At 37.3% G+C, this 22,225-nt stretch overlaps 1 protein-coding gene across 2 annotated transcripts in view; it reads right to left on the bottom strand.

The window, feature by feature from the left end:
* crebbpa (CREB binding protein a) overlaps nt 1-20,661 on the bottom strand; it is an 85,883-nt gene extending 65,222 nt beyond the window's left edge. For both annotated transcript variants that reach the window (XM_073844841.1, XM_073844842.1), the window contains exons 1-2: nt 19,864-20,661; nt 2,424-3,067 (exon numbers count right to left, since the gene is read on the bottom strand). In XM_073844841.1, coding sequence (XP_073700942.1) covers nt 2,424-3,067; nt 19,864-19,942 — 723 coding nt within the window. In that variant the 5' untranslated portion in view covers nt 19,943-20,661. The remainder of the gene's footprint in view (nt 1-2,423; nt 3,068-19,863) is intronic.
* Nucleotides 20,662-22,225: the final 1,564 nt, after the last annotated feature.

Here is a 22,225-nt window from a genome sequence, read left to right as displayed (position 1 = left end):
ATTTTAAATTGCTTCCAATGAAAAAAATGCAAGTGATTGCGCTGGTGCCTCGATGTCCTGCAAGCTTTAGCTTCCACTTTCTGCACAAACTATGCGCATATAGCTCACATGTATCTGTAACGTTTAAACTACCATTGTTTTATACTTGAACTGTTTTATATCTATAGATTTCATTTTAGGCAAGTCGTGATGATTTGAGAAGGCAAACTGATCAAACAGACTATGATCAGTCTTCCGCTGGGCGCTGTTCGGTAAATATATATATTTTTAACGAATAAAAAATGCTCCAAGCGTTTTTCTAAATTAGCTAAATAAAAAACGAAACTAAATATAAACATTTTGCCATTACATACAAAACTGAACTATTTTATAGCTGAAACAGTAAGTTGTTTTGGGAGAAGGGGAAAATATATTTTTATCCCGTCTATTGCTTCACCGTTATTTCGAGAATAAACCCAGCGTAAATATGCAAATGTCACTCCCAAAACATATCAGCTTGCATGTGCCGAAAAACGAAAGTTTCATACAAATTCTAAATGGATTATAGCCTGGAAAGTGCAAAGCACGCTCCCCTTATTATCACTAAAAATTCATAGAGATCTCACAAAATTCCGTTATAATTAATAAAGCTCTCTAAACTACACAATTAATATTTTATTTACATCGCGTCTGCACTCATAAGATGATTCACGAGCGCACAAAACGGCACTTAATAAAAACCGATCAGGCGCTTTCAGCAGTGAGTGAATTCTGACAAGTGTTTCTAATTGTTCGGAAACAACAGATATGTCTGTGATTGGCTACATTGCTCAACGCTGCAAAAACACGTTGGATAGTTTGCCAGATCTTCAATTGCTTTGCTTTCGTTTGAGGGTTACATAGCACCGTCTAGTTCCCAAGTACAACCGAGCCTAAGCTTGGCTAAAGCAGTTGCAGCGGGCTGTCGAGGATTCCATGACTAACCACAGGGGGGGCAACTGCCCCCCCTTGCCCCCCCCTAATGTCGCCCATGTATATATATATATATATATATATATATACACATTATTTGAGAGTTAAATTATGTAATCTAAATGTAAAAATAGAGAAAATGAGACGTGTTTTCATTATTTTTATAATTAATATTTTGAATTAGTTTTTATTTTTATATTTTCACTTTTCACTTTCATTTTAGTTTGTTTTAGTAATTTTGTTATGTTAGTTATGCTGGTTTTTATTTCTATTTAGCTTTATTTTAGTTTTCGTATCTTTAGTACGTTAATTAGTCGTTTCAAAAATTTTATTTTAGTTTTTAAGGCCAACATTTTGGTCAAGTTAAGTTTAAGTTTTTCATTTCATATTTTAACCGAACCTTCAAGTAGTGAAAACAATTGACTATTTTTAGTTCATAATATTAACAACACTGGCGCAATTACATTAAAAAAAAAAATCAGCTAGTAACTGAAAAGGTAGAATTTTGCACCACCGGCATTTTAATAAATATATTAAATTATTTCCACCACTCTCTTGTGAACACCCACACAGTCAGAGAAAGCTAGAGATAACGGATTATAAAGTTTTAAACCGCAATTTTAACCGTAAAGTTTTAAATGTTACAAAAACACATCTATTCAACTCAGAAGGCCTTTATTAACCCCCCAAAGCCGTGTGGAGTACTTTTTTTGATGGATGGATGCACTTTATTGGACTTCAAATTCTGTGCACCCATTCACTGCCATTATAAAATTTGGAAGAGCCAGGACATTTTTTATTATAACTCTGATTGTGAATTTATATTTTATACTTCATATACTTTTTAACCTCAAATGTTAGTTTTGTCCAACTCTGCATGAACTCTGTTTATTCCAGTTCATGACAGCTACTTCATAATCATCCTACATCTGTTTTATCTTTTTTGTAAACAGCATTTGATCACCTTTGCACGTTCACTTTGTAAACACTGGGTCAGTACTTCTGCAGTGATGTAGGACGATTTTAAAGTTTTAAAGAGGAAAAAATAAGATGGGAGTTTTTCGACCTACCCTAGCTGTATTGAACCAGAAAAAAAAAAAAACAGTTCAGGCAGAGCAAGACAAATTAACATTTGAGGTTAAAAAAAGTATATAAACTTTCATTTTTGTTTAGAAAATAAGCAATTGTTTTGCCAGATAACACCCTTCTTCCTCAACTGGGATTGTGTAGAGCCCTTTGAAGCTACATTGAAACTGCAATTTAGACTTTCAACCCGTAGATCCCCATTGAAGATCACTATATGGAGAAAAATCTTGGAATGTTTTCCTCAAAAACCTTCATTACTTTTTGACTGAATAAAGAAAGGCATGGACATTTTGGATGACATGGGGGTGAGTAAATGATCAGGAAATGGAAGTGAACTAATCCTTTGAAAAAAGTGAAACCACAGCTAAGGAAACCGGCCGTCTCACCTTGTTGATATTGCCGGCTTGCTGGGTGTTGATGCCCATCTGCTGCGCCCCCTGTGTGAGCGTCTCTGCCAGGACACTCCCCGCTCCTCCCGGTGCCGCCGCCCCCGCCGCTCCTCCAGCCCCTACAGAAGATGCCACCTGCATGCCACCCCCCTGGTACTGCATCCCCGGCGCTCCCCGACCACGGCCCACAGACCCGAGGGTCCCATTGATCACCTGACCCGGCTGTCCAGCCGCGTTCTGTCCCATCATGCCGCTGTTCAGCATGTTCTGGTTAAATCCCGTGCCGAGTCCCATGCCAGCTGAGCCGGCGTTATTGCCCTGGTTAGTGCCGCCTGGTTTCTGTGTTTGCGAGGGGTGGGAAGGGGAGCCCTGGCCCAGGGGACTCTTTCCAAGCCCACCCAGCTGAGGTCCGATGCCGCCGGGCTGCGGACTGCCCGAGTTCATCCCGCCGCTGCTTCCCGGCCGCAGGAGCTCGGAGAGCTGCTTGTGCTTGGCTGCAGCGTCGGGGACCATGGGGCTGTGACCACCTGGACCTGTTGCCCCGCCGTTAGACGACATGGACATCAGCCCCAGGTCTCCGTTAGGTATCAGCTCATCTGGAAGATCGTTCTCCAGGTCATCCCAGGAAAGTGAACCCAACTCTGAGGAAACAGAAAGAGAAGTTTAATTTCGTGTGTGGGTTATTTGAGGTTGTGAGTTTCTTATTGACCTTAATTCACACGAATTTGACAAGAACGGAAATGAAAATTTGATGAATGTCTCGAAAAGTGTTACAAAAACTTAGTTTCTAGGTTTCAATTTGTGTACTTTTAAGCAAACTTTGGGAAATTGCATTACAATTGCTGGTTGGGAATTTCCATAGTGCATATTTAAAAAAATAATAATAATGATCGCTTGAGGTAGATACATGGTTTTATTTGGCATGAAGACATGCACATGTACTGTAAGTTTATTAAAAATAATTATATATATGCTTTCCATTTTTGAGGAATGCAGCAAAAATAAACAAATAATAATAATATTAATAATCACTTTTATTACTTTGTTTTCAATAAACAATATATAATATAATATTATTATTATTATTTGTGTAATTATTTTAAAAACAAGATAACAAAAATAATCATTATTTTTTTAATTATTATTATTAAAGAAATTATATATATTTTGTATTTATTTTTGAGGGGAAAATGCAAAGTAATATTTTTTTTAATTATTAAATAAATTATTATTAAACAAATAATTTATACATTTCTTATTATTTTTTATTTAAAAAAAATTGCACAAAATTGACCTTTTTAAATTTAACAATTTATTATTACCATTACTAATAAATAATTATATATATATATATATATATATATATATATATATATATATATATTAGGGCCGGGACTCGATTAAAAAAATTAATCTAATTAATTAGAGGCTTTGTAATTAATTAATCGAAATTAATCGCATTTTAATCGCATATAAATATTTGACCTGAGAACAGTGAGAAGTAAGTTTTTTCATATGGATTTTTAGTATACCATTGAATAATGACTGAACACATAAACTTAAGCAACAAAATATTGTTTATTTTTGTTCAACCAAGTCCAACAGACCAGTGCAATATTGCCATTAAGTGTAGCAATAGGATACAGAGTTTCCCCTAGGTTTCCATACTTTTTTTTTCTCGGTACTTTACCCTACTTTGTGTAGTAACGAAAACATTTATCTCAGTGAAAAAAAATTTGAACATTTTGAACAATAGGGCTTTACAATCTTTTGCTATTTTTTTTTTCTAAAGAAATTCTTGTGTTTTAATTTTTCTCATAATCAAATGAAAGCATAAACATTTATTTATTTTTATTTATTTATTTTATTTAAAACTTTTTAATTTTTGGCAAACAAACAGAGGTTTGCTGTTAAAAACAATAAATAATAATAATTTAATATTTAAATAAAAATCGTAGTTTTTTTTTCTACAATTAAGTGGTTAATCTTGTTGTTATATTTATTTTTTATCATATATATTGTTTTTTGGCAATTATTTAAATAGGAATATTGTTCTGTTTCATGTTAAACCGTACTTTTATTTTGACAGGTTGCCGTGAAGTTTCTGTGTGTAAAGTATGATATGATGCTAGTTTTCTCAAATGAAACGGTAAAAGTGACACTGACAGTAGCTTTGGAGATTGAGTCTATCTGTTCATTTGAGATGCAAATGCCAAAAATTAACGGGAGCATCACGCGTGCAGTAAAAAAAAAAAAGCGTCTCTGCCATTCTAACATACAGAGGCAAACTTTACATGCAGGATTCATATTAAAACGGTCTTTTTGCATTTCAGTTTTCACAGATACTAGTCCATATCGCGATTTGAATTAAGTGACAGAACAACTTTTGATTTATCAGTCCAAAAATCGACGAATTTACGTGGCATTCCGCGCTATAGTAAATTCGGTTTTTCTGAATGGAGTCCGCGATCCAGTCCGTGTTTTCTTGGAGGAGACATTGTAAACGCGCCCCCCTAAGATAATGGTAGGGGAAACACTGGGATATTTAGAAATATACTAGCCTACATTTCAGAAATTCAGGTACCCTATAGGTAGGTAGACCTTCTTTAAAAGCATTGAGGTGATACTTGAGGCTCGATGTGCTGCGGTGATATGCGCATTCCTTTGTCTGAACGCTAGTTGGTGCTCCAGTATAATCGGTCCGCCGCTGAAACTCATCCAGTGAGAAACGTTCCGCGGTGCAAAATTAAGTGCGATTAAAATGCGTTAAAAAATTTTAACGCGTTATTTTTGTGTAATTAATTAATCTAAATTAACGCGTTAAAGTCCCGGCCCTAATATATATATATATATATATATATATATATATATATACACATACATACACACACACACACGCATACACATATATATTTTAATTGTCCTATTCCTTTATTAAATAAACAAGAATAGTCATATTTTTAATTAATTAAATAAATTATTATAATTATTATATTACATATTTCTATTTATTATTTTTCAGTAGAAATGCAAAAAAATGTCCTATTTTTAAAATCATTACTTAAATTATTATTATTAAACAAATTACACAAATACAGTTTAAATAATTAAAAAAAGTCTTCTATTATTAAAATTATTATTAAAAAAATACAAATTGCAAAAAGGCGTATTTTTTAATTTAAACTATTTTATTACTAATATTATTAAATGAATACATATTTGCGATTGTCCTATTTTTAATAAACAAATAAATAATGGTTATTATTAAATACATTATGTATTTTTATTTATTTTTTCAACAAAAAAAAAAAATTGCAAAAAAATTGGGGTTTATTATTACCGTTTGTATCATTTACATCTGCAGTGCAGACTGTTTCATATACTACTTTTATTAAGTATACAGTACATACCTAGTATGCTCCGCACTAGCAAAGACAAGCGACAAAGTAGTATGCTTGCCACGTTTACTAATGAAGACTGTGTTAATATTTTTCAAAAATCGCATACAGTATACAGTACATACTGCACACTAGTACTGTTACAATGTAGTATACAACCGTTTGTAAGGTTTATCACTAAAGACAGTTCAATATTTTTTGTATAATAAATACACAAAGCTACCTTAAAACATAAAGAGATTTAAAATGGCAAATTCAGGTCTGCACTCCTGCTAAATAAACACGCTGTCAACTCCGACCAAGGTCTATTAAATTTCCTATTATTGAGGCTCTAATGGAAGCTGTGGTTTTGACACCATGAAAATATTGTTTTAGCAGCTCCACGCTGTGAGGGAAAACAGCAGAGAGTGAGCCGTAGTCTAAATCAATATGCCTGCATGAGGCTCGATCCGCCGCTGAGTCTGCTAATAGCTTTAATAAATCCACCTCGTCTACTAAAACCTGCTAATGAACCACTGACACCTTACACACACACACACACACACACACACACACACACACACACGAGTGTGTGAGATACAGCAGAACAGCTGGGAGGAAGGAGACGTTCTCAATCACGTCTGTGACAGCGAGAGACTATCGGCAGCTGTTAGCATGTTTAGCAAAGTAAATGCCACCAACACAACAGGACGGATGCTAAGAGATGATATCACCACTGATTCAGGTGCAAAATTAATGGCTTTGATAATGATTCACTCAATGTTTTTCTAATGAGAACGAGCCAGCTTAAATTACAGGCCGTATACAGTACATACTGCATAGTATGTCGGACACTAGTGAGAAGCAACAATGTAGCATACTCTACTGTACACTAGGAGGTCAAGCAACAATGTATTATTTAACACTGCAGACCTTCACATTTTAAAAAAAAGTGTACAGTACATACTTAGTATGCCATACACTAGTAAAGACAAGTAACAGCATAGTCTACTACTGTCTGCAACATTTACTAATAAAGATTGTTTTACATACTATTCTTAAATTACAGGCCGTATACAGTACATACGGCATAGAATGTCGCACACTAGTGAGAAGCAACAATGTAGCATACTCTACTGTACACTAGGAGGTCAAGCAACAATGTATTATTTACCACTGCAGACCACATTTTAAAAAAGTACTTCGTTTGTAACATTTACCTTGAACTAGTGAGGTTAAACGAGAATGTAGCATACTACTGATTACAACGATTACCACTGAAGACTGTTTAACACGCTATTTTTTTAATTCAAAGGTAGTATATGTACATACTGCATACTTTACTGTACACTAGTGAGCTAAAGCGACAATGTAGCATACTACCGTTTGCATTATTTACAACCGCAGACTGTCATTCACTTTCAAAAAGGTATGCTGTACATACTTATGCAGCACACTAGTAAAGACAAGCATTTTTGACATTTACCACTGAAGACAGTTTGCATGCTATTTTTAAAAACAATAGATACTATGTGGAGTACACGCTGCATAGAGTGCCAAACGACTGCATCACATACTATTTTTAGAAAATTTCAGGCAGTACACTAGTGTGGTCAAATGACAACGTAGTGTGCTGTTTGTAATGTTTACCGTGCACTAGTGAGGTTAAACGACAATGTAGCATACTACTGAGGTAGTATATGGACACTAGTGAGCAGTACACTGTTCGTATTATTTACAACCGCAGACCGTTTCATTCACTTTTATAATAGTATGCTGCACACTAGTAAAGACAAGCATTTGTGACGTTTACCACTGAAGACTGTTTTGCATGCTATTTTAAAAACAATAGGTAGTATGCAGAATACTCACTGCATTGTGTGCCAAACAACTGTATTACATACTATTTTTAAACAATTGCTGGCAGTACAGTTTCACATACTATTTTTTGAAAATCACAGGTAGTATATGGACATACTGCATTCTTTGCTGTACACTAGTGAGCTCAAGCGACAATGTAGCACACTACATTTGTATTATTTACCACTGTTTCATATACTACTTTTATGAAAGCACGCTGTACATACCTATGCTGCACACTAGTAAAAACACTAGTTTGACGTTTACTACTGAACACTGTTTTGCATGTTATTTTTAAAAACAATAGGTCGTACGTTAAGTACACACTATACAGCGTGTCAAACGACTATCACATACTATTTTCAAGAAATTTGCTGGCAATACACTAATGTAGTCAAATGACAATGTTGCATACTACACTGCTGGCAATACACTAGTGTGCATACTAGGCTACTAGCATATTACGTTTGTAATATTTACTGTGCACTAGTGAGGTTAAATGATAATGTAGCACACTACTGATTACGTTTACCACTGAAGACTTTCACATGACATTATTTGAAAATCACAGGTAGTATATGGACATACTGCATACTTTACTGTACACTATGAGCTCAAGCGACAATATAGCATACTTCATTTGTATTATTTACCACCGCAGACTGTTCATATACTACTTTTATGCAAGTATGCTGTACATACTTACGGCTGCACACTATTAAAAGCAAGCGTTTGTGACGTTTACCACTGAAGACTGTTTTGCATGCTATTTTTAAAAACAATAGGTAGTATGTAGAGTACACATTGCATAGTGTGCCAAACGACTGTATCACATACTATTTTCAGAAAATTGCTGGCAATACACTAGTGGGGTCAAATGACAATCTAGCATACTACTTTGCAATATTTACAATACCATGCATAAAACAGTATGCAGACAGTATTTCACAGACTACTTTCCCATTCTAAAAGCAGCTTATGTTTTGGCAGCCCTGAAACCTTGTTCAACTTTTGCGTGGTATTTCCCAGAGCAACGCTCCATCTCTCCACATCTCTGATTGAGATGCAGCGCGGGTAGCGCTGAGGTCGCACCGGTTCGAGAGTAAACACAGACACGCTGCCAGACACAGCAGGTGCTAAACATGAGGGAGGCAGGAGTAGGGATCATCCCTTTTCTTCCGCTCCCTCACGGGGCGGCTCGCTGTTTAATGACCCACATCACGGAGCCAGACTCGTGCAAGTCCTCACTTACACACTCCGCTCTCTAGTGCCAACGTCCCGCCCCCTCTGTTCTTGGAGCCGAGCCAAAATGCAAAACAACGCACATGTTCGAAAGCACCTTGGAGACTTGAGTCCCAACGGGGATCCAGATTTCTCCCTCCATCATCGCTGAATATTGTTATAGTGGCTCCGGTGGCGGGCTATAAATAGTCTTTCCACGCTGCAGCAGACCACAGCTGTCGTTCTCAGCGTCTGAAAGATAGCAGGCCGTCTGAGCTGGGACAGGTGCGACTCGCTTGGGATTTCACTCGGATGGGGAGGATAGCAACGGATGCATACAAACCAAGATTTTTAGCTTGGCTATCCATCTTCGTCACTCTCAGTCGCTCCCTAAATCCCACATTGCAATCTTAAAATTATTGCATTGAAGCGTTTAACACAGTGGGACGTTTAAGGGCAAGTTTATTGAAAAATAAAAAAGATATATCATTCTATTTCCTTCTCGGGTTTAGGAGTGTTCGCACACAAAAGACTGCGAGCACGTGCCGGCTCTGAGAAGCAGACCAGGTTCAGGTTTCACAAGGCTGTTTAGGCCAGACCTGTCGCTGACAGACAAGCGGTGGAGTGGAATGAAAGACGGAGGGAACTCTTGGCACCGTGGTGGAAGGTTAACACAGGGCTGGTTTGGTCACATGGCTCGCCACTAAAAGTTTTTATTGGGCTGAGTCCCATCTTGTAAAAGTGTCGAGTTTCCTGCTTTCATCCCAGTTCACAAACACTGCTTTCTCTGTTAATCCCTGCTTTGATTGTAGAGATGCTTTTCACCAACACATATGTCCAGCAAGAATTGTTAAAGGGGTTGAAAATTATCCTATGATTTACTCACTCTCAAGCCATTCTAGGTGTATATCAGTAATATTAAAAAAAGTCCTGGCTTTTTCAAGTGTTATAATGGCAGTGAATGGGTGTTGAGATTTTTAAGTCCAATAAAGTGCATCCACCAATCATAAAAAGTAGTCTAAATGGCTTCAGGGGGTTAATAAAGGCATTCTGAAGTGAATCAATGTGTTTATGTAAGAAAAAGCACTTTTTATGATGAATGGATGCACTTTATTGGACTTAATCTCAACAGCCATTCACTGGCATTATAAAACATGGAAGAGCCAGGACATTTTTTAATGTAACTCCAAATGTATTCGCCTGAAAGAAGAAAGTCATATACAACTGGGATGGCTTAAGGTTGAGTAAATCATGGGGTCATTTTAATTTTGGGGTGAACTATCCCTTTAAGATGTTTTGTTTAAATTCATTTTACATTACATTTTAAGCATTAAAAGATTCAATTTTTTTTTTTCCAGAAAATAAATAAAAGCATATTTGACCCAGAATTCAGAACCTTTCATTTTGGTGCACCACAAATTCTTAAGATTTTTTAGCTTCAGAGGTATTCAGAAAAAAAAAAAAACACAAATTCAAAACAAGCAAATTCAATTAAAGTGGCATTCTTTTGTAAGCATTCGCTGTAAGAATTTTAAGAGTTCTCAAATCAAACCCCGTCAGCAAGCTGACCTTCAACAAAAGTTCAATTCAAATGACATTTTAAAGACTTCAATTCACAGCACTTGTTTATGAAGACTAATAAACTTTTGCACAATAAAAAAAGGTTTTTTTAGTGGACTTGACCATGAACTTGCATAACTGTATAGGTCTGTATTACAGAAATCTCTTAATTTCTTAAAAATAAAAAAAACTTAATTCTTGACTAGATTTTAAAACATTCCCAAGTTTCCAAATTCCATGGTTTTTAGGAAGATAGGATAGGATTCTGAGGCCTTCTGTTCACACTGAGACTAAGACGCTTTCCAACAAAGACTGTATGATTTTGAGATCCATCTTTTCACACTGTGGACAACTGAGGGACTCATATGCAACTATTACAGATCAATGATGCTTCAGAAGGAAACACGATGCATTAAGATCTGGGGGTGAATACTTTTGAACAGAATGAAGATGTGTACTTTTTCTTATTTTGCCTAAATATCATAATTCTTTCATTTAGTACTGCCCTTCAGAAGCTACATGTTTCCCAGAAGACAAAAGTTTACCCTGATCTTCAACTTAATGCATGGTTTTTCCTTCTGGAGCATCAGTGAGTGTTTGAGTTTTGTAACTTAGCCCCTGAAAAGCAACTTGCCAACTAGTACTTCAGACAACCAACCCAAAATATGAAAGTTTTTCATGTAACAAATACAGAAATATTAGATGATCACTAAAGAATCCATGCTGTGCTCTTCACATCTGGCTTGGTTTGTTTCTGAGTGTGTTTTCTCAAAAGACGGTGGATTTAATTTGGTCTGACTGTCCTGTGAAGTGTTATCACTACTGAGATGATCCAGCAGGTCTGCGCTCTCAGACGAAAACACCACTAAATGACCGCACACAATGGGCCGACTGGTGTGCCGAGTCAAAATCACTTTAGCAGAATATCTCCAGCCTTCTTGATTCTGCTAGACTTTTGCAACACATCAGTCTGGTTGGGTGATGGGTTTTAAAGGGCTTTTATTTAAAAAAAGGAAACATAGGTACTCCATCTGTCACCCAGGAACGGACTGTTGCACCTCAGTCATCGAAAACAAGGAAAAAGCTCTTAACAGATCCGGAATGGCATGTTGAGCTACAAACGACAGTCATTTGAGAAACGCTTTTCAGCCATTTCATTTTAACAAGGTCCAAATACAATTGTAACACTCTTTCCACATTTCCTGAAATGATTGTAGGGAAAAATCTGTAAAACCTACGACATTGTGTTGGTAGGCAAAAAGTCACCAGAAAATCCATAGATGAAGACGCAAAGATGGCGAACACGTCAAAGTTTCTACAGGTTCAGTGTGCCAAGTTACAGTTGAAGTCAAAAGTTTACATACACCTAGCAGAATCAGCAAAATGTTAAATTATTTTACCAAAATAAGTGGGACCATACAAGATGCATGTTATTGGTTATTTAGTACTGACCTGAAGAAGATATCTCACATAAAAGACACTTACATATAGTCCACAAGAGAAAATAATAGTCGAATTTATAAAAATGACCCCGTTCAAAAGTTTACATACACTTGATTATTAATACTGTGTTGTTGCTGTGTTTTTTTGTTCAGTGATAGTTGTTCATGAGTGGCTTGTTTGTCCTGAACAGTTAAACTGCCCGCTGTTCTTCAGAAAAAGCCTTCAGGTCCCACAAATTCTTTGGTTTGTCAGCATTTTTGTGTATGTAAACCTTTTCCAACAATGACTGTGTGATTTTAAGATCCATCTTTTCGCACTGAGGAAAAACGATTCACTAAGAACTGGGGGGTGAAAACTTTTTGAATTTGAAGATCAGGGTAAATGTAACTTATTTTGTCTTCTGGGAAACATGCAAGTATCTTCTGTAGCTTCTGAAAGACAGTACTAAATTTAAAATATGATCTTTATGAAAAATAAGAAAGCTACATTCTGTTCAAAAGTTTTCAACCCAGGCTTTTAATGCATCATCTTTCCTTCTGAAGCATCAGTGAGTGTTTGAACCTTCTGTAATAGTTGCATATGAGTCCCTCAGTTGTCCTCAGTGTGAAAAGATGGATCTCAAAATCATACAGTCATTGTTGGAAAGGGTTCAAATACACAAAAATGCTGAAAAACCAAAGCATTTGTGGGACCTGAAGGATTTTTCTGAAGAACAGCAGTCAGTTTAACTGTTCAGGACAAACAAGGGACTCATGAACAACTATCACTAAAAAAAACAAAACTTATTTTGGTAAAATAATTAACATTTCGCAGATTCTGCAAGTTGTATGTAAACTTTTGACTTCTATCCTTGCAACTACAGGCATGTTCCAATTCACATACACACTATTCTCAGTTTTCTTTGTAGAATAAAGAGTTTGAATAGTGTGTTCACACTGAAAAGTATTACCAAAAAGAAAAAGCAGACTTCAAATACCTAGATGACACAAAAAAAAGAAAAAAAAGAAGAAGAAGTGTGGAATGGAATGTACATTCAACTGTCGAAATATTACCTTACATAGGGGCATCAGACTCTGGTGTTGGATGACCAAAAAAAAAATCTTTTCACACAGTGCATAGTGAGTCACTTTTGACTAGGATTGCAAAGGGGCGGGAAATTTCCAAAAACTTCCAAAAAGTTGAACGCTTACAAAAATTCTAGAATGTTTCCAGAAATTCACCAGAAATTTTCCACCTCTTTGCAAAAATATTTTCAAAAACAACAACTTAATATTAGAACAACTGACAAATGCTTATATAACTGATGAATATTCAATACATACGCTAAATAACTGTGGACTTCTATGGCACAAAACTGTACGACTGAGTAAAGAAAGACATGATTGGATGACATGGGGGTGAGTACATTACCTGTACATTTTTTGTTCTGAAAGTGATCTACTCCTTTAAAGGCATAGTACACCCAAAAATTTAAATGTTGTCATTTATTACTCACCCTCATGTCGTTCCAGACCCGTAAGACCTTTGTTCGCCTTCAGAACACAAATTAAGATATTTCTGATGAAATCTGAAAGCTTTCTGAGCCTACATAGACAACAACACAACTACCACGTTCAAGATCCAGAAAGGTAGTAAGGAGGATATCATTAAAATAGTCCATGTGATATCACTGCTTCAACTGTAACGTTATGAAGCTACAAGAATACTTTGTGCGCAAAGAAAACAAAAATAACTTAATTCAACAATTTCTAAGATGAACGACGGTCTTACAAGTTTGGAATGTCATGAAGGTGAGTAACTATCAACAGAATTTTTAATTTTGGCTACTGCACAGGTGCTGAATTTTTGACGGAATACAAAAGGTAAAGGTAAAACTGACCAAATTTATTGACGAAATGTTAACTGCAAAGTACGATGATGAGTTTTCAAGAGTTAGTGTGTGGAAAAACGCTTGACTGTTCTACAAAACCATGATCACGTCACTAAGCGTCGAACCCGCACGGCTCACGTCCAAATGCAACTGGAACCGCTCAGCCCAATGGTGGAAAAACACTTCCTGAAACAAACTACACACTTCACCTGTCAAAATAATCATATCATGAAGGAATACGGCTTGATCGCATGCAGGCAAGATGGATGCTGAAGCGTGCGCTGGTCCAACAACCACTTCTTTGTGAATGAACAACACAGAAGCCAGAGGAACAGGTCTCTACAGGTGTAACAAGACTTCTCGACTATTAAACCGAGAGCTCAAGTTTACATACAAACACACGAGCTGCCTGCGGACACAGATAATCAGACACATTACATGCTGATTAGTAGAAACGAGGGGATGTTGAACTTTATGCAACCTCTATGTGTTGAGCTTTTAACACATTTGAGCACTAGTCATTGCGTGCACACTGCAATCGCCACTACAGCCATTTCTGTGGTTAATGACAGCTGAGCTGAGACTTCAAACAGGGCTAAAAGTAACAGGTTTGCAAGCTAATACAACAAAGTACTATTACAACTGAGCAATAGTGTGTTTTCAAATGTCATCAGTCAGCCATATTGGCCACACTAAACGTAAACGATGCATATCTTGCTGATTATTGCTGCTGAAAACGGTCAATTATTGACAATTATATGGGCTGTTCTAATTGGTCGGATCGGGAAAAACATTGAGTACTATACTGCCCTCCAAAGGCAAAGCGCAGTAACTACACATTTGGTCAAAATTGAGTTAAGGCTTAAAATGGACTTTGTGACAACTGTTTTGTCTTGTGGCAAAGTCTTCTGGTTCAATTTTGTCCCGTTTCAGAGAAACGTTCAGAGAAATGAGAGCCAACATGTTTGACTAGCTGTTGTAAAGACTTTAAAGGCTTTTTTCTCAGTTTCAGTGTTCGCGTAGATACCACACTTTGCCTTTGGAGGGCAGTATAGCCTCCAAATGTTCAAGAGAATCAAGGAGAAGAGTGCACAAAACTGTCTAAGAAACAAACAGCATTTGTGGTCACACTAAACCAGGATTTCCAGGGCAAGAATCTTGACAACATTCATGTTTGTTCTTATCATTTTTAGTCAAGTAGGTGAAATATTATGCTAATATCTTCATTAATGCTGCTCGTATGTATCTTTACCATCTATTAACTTTAGTTTCTCAAAATATTGTGCCCTTTCCTGATTACTAAGTCCTTCTCTATATGATTTAGCAGCTTCCACGCATTTTACCCGTAATTTAGACAGCATAAATTAGCAGAACAACGTATTCAGCTGAACATTAACCGTGCAATGCTGTTGTTTATGTCAGAGTATCGACAGTTAACTAGTTGAAGCACACAATTATCAACTATCTGGACTAGCAGGCTAACAAACATCTCGAGCGCATGTCTCCGAACTCGGTCTGCATTGTGTTTAGCTTCATAACTTGAGCAAAATTCATCTCACTGAAACGTATTCAAGTTTGAGACCAATTGAGACTTTCGCGCACTCACTAAGTGCTAGTTTTAATAGTTTAAAGCCTCCAAAGCACACGCAATATGCTTTTGTTTTATGATTAGACATACATTTACGCTTTGTAAAGCACAGTTGGTCATGTGACCTCAAAAGCAGCGCCCATGAGAGGCGACCTGCTCCATGTAAAACAAAACACTTTTGGCCATCTTGGCAGAAGTAAACGTAAATAATGCAAGTGAAGGATTTCCAGGGCAAGAATCTTGACAACATTCATCTTTGTTCTCATTTCCAGTCAGGTAGGTGAAATATTAGGCTAATATCTTAAAGGTCCCATATTGTACACATTTCTGGAGGTTTATTTTAGTTGTTGATGTCCTTAAGAATATATATTTGCGGTATAAGTGCCAAAATCCATCTCAATATATTTTTACAGCTCCTTTTTTAGGAGCTCTGTCAAAAACAGGTCGATTTTGGCCCATCTAATTAATATTCATGAGCCTCTCTTCTGATTGGCCTGTTGTTTTCTGAGTGACGCACAGCCAGGCCAATCACAGGTAACTACGGTCATGTATGCTTTAGCCGAGCCCAGAGCAATAGAGAGAGCCTAGCCTGCTGATACTCAACAAGATATTTCAGAATGATCATTAATGTTTTTTCTTTTTCAAACACCGAATGCAGTAAGCTACATAACTGTTGCTTTAGTAAAGCCCCTTTCACAATGCGCGCTGATTCTGGAAAATTACGGGAACGAGCGCTGTGTGAACAAAAGCCAGAACCATAAAGGCAGTGTTATAGTGATGATGCACGTTATCATGCAACTCTTCACGACGAAAAAATACGTGCAAAGTGGAATGAAGCGGCGATCGGGCAGAGCCAGCTCCTCACTATCAGCGCTGAAGCACAGTTTGTTCAGGTTAGTTTCAGTTTAGTGAAACGTACGCGTCGCATTACATCTCACATCCAAACGTCACATGTCTTTATGGGTTGTGTGTAAAGCACGCACAGATTCCGGAAAACAACTGTGAATGAACCAAATCAAACAACTCCCGAACAAATCATGGGACACATTATCCGTGTATTTACCGGAATCGCTGTGTGAAAGAGGCTGAAGTTGACGTGCCTCTGGTCTCTTATATTCACGTTGTTCTGAAGCCTGTGCAATGATGTAGTTTCGACATCTATAGACTGAACAGGGTTTTCTAGATTAGTTTCCGTGTTGTTGTTGCTTAGCAATGTTATGGACACGATGTTGTCTGGGTTTGACAAAAGGAGGGTGGGACGGTGGTTGGTGCTGGGGTGGTGACTGAGTAGATCGGACGTCACATCGTTACGGAAGTCACAGCGGCTCGTGAAAATGAACAGCTACTTTAAGCAGGCTGTGTGCAGTTTACTGTGGATTGACTGTTTTGAAACTCATATGGTAGTTACATAGCCCCTAGACCTCAGTTATCATGAAAAAAGCCAGGAAATTTCGATTTTGACAATATGGGACCTTTAATACTGCTTGTACATATCTTCACCACCTATTATCTTTAGTTTGTCAAAACACTGCAACCTTTCCTGCTCACTAAGTTCTTCTCTATATGACTTAGCATTTTTATCCATAGTTTAGACAGCATAAATTAGCAGAACAATGTATTCAATAGCACATTTACCGTGCAATCCATGCTGTTGTTTACATCTTCAAGTATCTTCAATATGGCCATACAAATCGTGATGTAAGTGCAAACCCTCTATAGAGGTTAACTAGTCGAAGCACACAATTGTTAACTATTTTAACAAACAAGCTAACAAACAGCACAATTACATGTCTCCGAACTGGGTCTGGATTGTGTTAAAGGGATGGTTCACCCAAAAAAGTTGATGTTTATCTGCTTACCCCCAGGGCATCCAAGATATAGGTGATTTTGTTTCTTCAGCAGAACACAAACGAAGATTTTTAACGAAAACCGGTGCAGTCTGCCAGCCAAATAATGTGAGTGGATGGGCACCAGACCTTTAAAAGTAAACAAAAACACGCACAGACAAATCCAAATTACACCCTGCGGCTCGTGACGATACATTGATGTCTTAAGACACGAAACGATCGGTTTTTGCGAGAAACTGAACAGTATTTATATCATTTTTTACTTTTGATACACAGCCACGTCCATCTGTCCTGAGCACGATTTTAGCATCAGGCTCGTTACATGTGCACATGCTCTGGCGTAGTATACGCAAACACCGGAAGGGGAAATCGGTGAAAAGTCCCGGATGAGTTTGCGCAAGCAAACGTAATCTTTTAGCTTTAAATCGGTTTGAACAATCAGGATAAGCGCAAGTAATTACTATTTTGAATAGCCTCTATACCCACAATCTCTGTGCACTGTGTAAACAATAAGTGTCGTATACATGCGACTGATCACTTCCGGTGTTTGCATATTCTACGGCAGAGTGCGTACACGTGTAACGAGCCGGATGCTAAACTCGTGCTCATGACAGATGGACGTGGCTGTGTATCAAAGGTAAAAATTATATAAATACTGTTCAGTTTCTCGCAAAAAACGATTGTTTCATGTCTTAGGACATCAGTGCATCATCACGAGTTGCAGGGTGTAATTTGGATTTGTCTGTGCATGTTTTTGTTTACTTTTAAAGGTCTGGTGCCCATCCACTTCCATTATATGACTGGCAGACTGCACCGCTTTGAGTTAAAAATCTTTGTTTGTGTTCTGCTGAGGAAACAAAGTCACCTACATCTTGGATGGCCTGGGGGTAAGCAGATGAACATCAAACATTTCATTTTTGGGTGAACTACCCCTTTAAGGTTCATAATTTGAGAAAAATTAATCTCAGCGAAACGCATCTGTGTTTAAGACAAACTAAGAGACTTTTCTAGAAAACTAATAGAGTGTTTTCACAACGCATCATCAATCGGCCATATTGGCGGCACTGAGCGTAAACAATGCAAGGGAGCCGAATCAAACTCACATATTTTGCTGATTATTGCTGCTGAAAATTATCAATTATTTTCACGTTTCGGGCTGTACTAGTTAGTCAGACCGGGAAAAACATTTGGAGTACTATATACTGCCATAAATGATAACAAACAGAGAAGAGTGTTTGGTGCATTTGTGTTAGGCCAAACTGAACTAGGACTTTCAGAGCAAGAATTTTGACAACATTTGTGTTTGTTCTTATCATTTCCAGTTAGGAAAGGTGACCAAATATTATGCTAATATCTTAACACTGCTTGTACGAATCTTTACCAACTATTAACTTTAGTTTGTCAACATATTGCACCCTTTCTTGTTAACTAGATCATTCTCTATGATTTAGCAGCTTCCACACGTTTTTATCCATAGTTTAGACATAAATTAGCAGAACAACGTATTCAGTAGTACATTAACTGCACACTCAATACTGTTGTTTACATCTGAGTATCGCCAGTATATGGCCACGCATCAGCGTAACTGACCAAATCGTTGCGTAACTAGTTAACTAGTTGAAGCACACTATTATTAACTATACAGACTAGCAAGTCTCTGGATTGTGCTTAGGTTCATAACTTGAGCAAAATTCATCTCACTGAACGCTTGAGACAAACTGAGAGACTTTTGCGCACTCACAAAGAGCTAGTTTGGTTTGTTCAAGTCGTTTTAATATGTTAAAGTCTCCAAAGCACACCAAGTTAGTTTGTCACGTTAAGTTTAAATATACATTTACGCTTTGTAAGGCGACAAGGTTGGTCATGTGACCTCAATAGCGGCGCCCATGAAAGGCGACCCGCTCTGTGTAAAACAAAATGCTTTTTCTAGAAAACTAACATGAATATTTGCTTTATTAGACATTGATAATTTTTGATTTTTTTTTGAAAAGCTATCCATGTCAAACGCACGGTTGCAAATAAAACATGTTATGTTTTGTCTTAATAAAAGCGTCTAAACATAAACAGTGAAGGTTTCTACACTAATGACTGCGTTTACAGTATCATAGCGACCATATAGTAAAACTTTCACTTTCAGAAACCGTCCCGGGACATTCGCATGGACCTGAACCTTTCGTTCACGCACGTCTCTCAGCTGGAGCTCTTTCCACGTGCTGATCTGAAACCATCCTCACGAATGAATGTTGACTGATGCAATACGTTATTAAAATGTCATCTGTGCCTATTAAGATGGACAGCACTTGGATTTCGATATGCACAACAGTTTACTAAACTTTATTTCACAATGCTAGTTTAATTTTTCGCCTAAGTAAACTCGAAACAGTCCAAGTGAAGACTTTTACAAGTAAAAACTCTAATACCTGATTTATTTCTGTATGTCAGTCACAACTTTCAGTATATGTAACGTAAAAGCACGCAACTAAAACTAGTTTCTCCTTTACTGTCATATGAGTTTTGCACAGCATGAGGGTGACTGCATTTCATTTTGAGGTGAGGTGAAGCTGACTAGACTGTTTCTGGACTCATTTGACAGCTTGTTCGTGAATACATGTGTTGTAGTGCTTGATAAGAGTATTTTGCAGGTTTGGGATCAGGCCTGCTGGACTTTTACCTGGAGCGTCTGGAGCAGGTGCTGTCAGCTTCGCTCGCTTCGCGCTTGGAGGGCCACCTTCGAGCACATTTTCAGCCATTGCGGTTCAAAGGAGCTTGTGGCCGAATGTTGTGGGGGAAAAAAATTGAAAGCTTAGGATCCTTTCGTCAGAAAAACAGATGTTACCTTACTTTTTGAAAGACGTGGGGAGTGTGGAGCGGCTCGGCGGAGGATTTTCTCAAAAAAGCAGCAACAGCGCCCCGCGTCGCCACCACCATTCACCCCATGATAATCCAACACCCAACACCCACATTATCATCGTTATATTGCCGAGAGAAAACGCCTCCTTTCCGCGAATTCAACGTTAAATCCCAAATAAAATATCCACAGGAGTCCTCGCGCCCGAGCGTCGTTAATTTTGCAACGGCACGCGATCCATTTTCTGGCGTCAATTTTTTTTCCTGCAAAAACCGTCTGGCTCCGTGTAAAAATGCACGGTTGCATAAAAATGGGCGATTTCTGCAAAAGAGTCTCCTCGGCGCTGTCTGTCCTCCAAAAGCGTCCGGTAAACAATAACCGCTCGGAGCGAAATACGGACGCAAGCGCCGCTCTGAAGGGGAAATCAGATATAGGAGCGTTTTGTGGCCGACGAACGCAGATTAAATCCAGGATTTTTCGCCAAAAATTCTTTCGCGGCGATATAAAGGTGTCATTTTCCGCTGAACGGTGTCGTCAAACCTCGATTCGGATGCTCCGCGTCCAAAAATAAAAAATAGTGCTCTATCGAAATCCTGATTCCGAGCCGAGACAAGATGGCGGCTGTTGATTCCTTCGATACAAAAAGTTTTTTTTTTCTTTTTCCAGATAGACGGAGCCGAGGGGGAGGGGGAGCGCGCAGCGCAATCACGCCCTACGTCAAACCTGTTGTGAACGCGCGAAGCGGCCGCTGGAGGCAGTCGACGATCACAAATACAGCACTCGACTGTCATTTACGCATCAATACTTGTTATTTACCTCAGTTTTCGTACTGGCACGAGGATTTGAAATCGTTTTCATAACCAATATCATAATGTGAGTAAAACGAGTTGTTGAGAAGCAGTGCAAATGATCATTTTAAACAAAAAATGCATTATTTTGATATTTTATGCCTATTATCCGTCATGAAACGCACATTTCTTCTAATATTAATACAAATATCAATTTAAAACATCCCTTACGATTGTTTTACTACAGTTACCATAGTTTAACCATGGTATTTGTGACCCTGGACCATAAAACCAGCCATAAGGGTAATTTTTTTTTTTAATTGAGATTTATACTGTAACATCGTTTGAAAGCTGCATAAATAAGGACAATATTTGAAAAGCTGTAATCTGAGGGTGCAAAAAAATCTAAATATCGAAGAAAATCCTCTTTAAAACTGTGACCCTGGAGCACAAAACCAGTCTTAAGTAGCACAGGTATATTTGTAGCAATAACCAAAGATACATCTATTTTTCTTTTATGCCAAAAATCATCAGGATATCAAGTGAAGATCATGTTCCATGAAGATATTTTGTACATTTTCTACTGTAAAAATGTCAAAACTAAATGTTTTATTAGTAATATAAATAGTGAAGAACTTCATTTGGACAAGTTTAAAGGCGATTTTTTCAATATTTAGATTTTTTTTGCACCCTCAGATTCCAGATTTTCAAAGTGGTTACAAACAATACATAAATGGAAAGCTTATATTCAGCTTTCAGATGTTCTCATTTAAAAAAAAAAAAAGACCCATATGACTGGTTTTGTGGTCCAGGGTCACAAATACCCATTTAAAACATGAGTATTCCCCTACAAAAATTAACCATGGTTTTACTACATTAACGTTGCTATTTGTGACCCTGGACCACAAAACCAGTCAAAAGGGTCAATTAAAAAAAAAAAAAAATAGATTTATACATCATCTGAAAGCTGAATAAATAAGCTTTCTATTGATGTATGGTTAGGACAGGACAATATTTGGCTGAAAAGTTTGAAAATCTGGAATCTGAGGGTGCATAAAAATCTAAATGTTGAGAAACTCGCCTTTAAAGTTGTCCAAATGAAGTTCTTAGCAATGCATATTACTAATCAAAAATTAAGTTTCAATATATTTACAGTAGGAACCTTACAAAATATTTTAATGGAACATGATCTTATATCCTAATGATTTTTGGCATAAAAGAAAAATAGATAATTTTGCTACTTATGACTGGTTTTGTGGTCCAAGATCATTTGTAGTAAAACTCTTGATTATACAAAGCTAATCAATATTCTAAAAAAAATCATGGTTACTACAGTTTCACTACAATAAAACCGTTAAGAACACATTTCTTTCACACATAAAACAGACACACGCCAC

This window comes from Garra rufa, chromosome 7, assembly GCF_049309525.1.
Source record: "Garra rufa chromosome 7, GarRuf1.0, whole genome shotgun sequence".
In the NCBI taxonomy this organism is placed as follows: domain Eukaryota; kingdom Metazoa; phylum Chordata; class Actinopteri; order Cypriniformes; family Cyprinidae; genus Garra; species Garra rufa.
The sequence above is the reverse complement of the archived record's forward strand: the minus strand, read 5'-3'. Positions and strand labels throughout refer to the sequence as shown.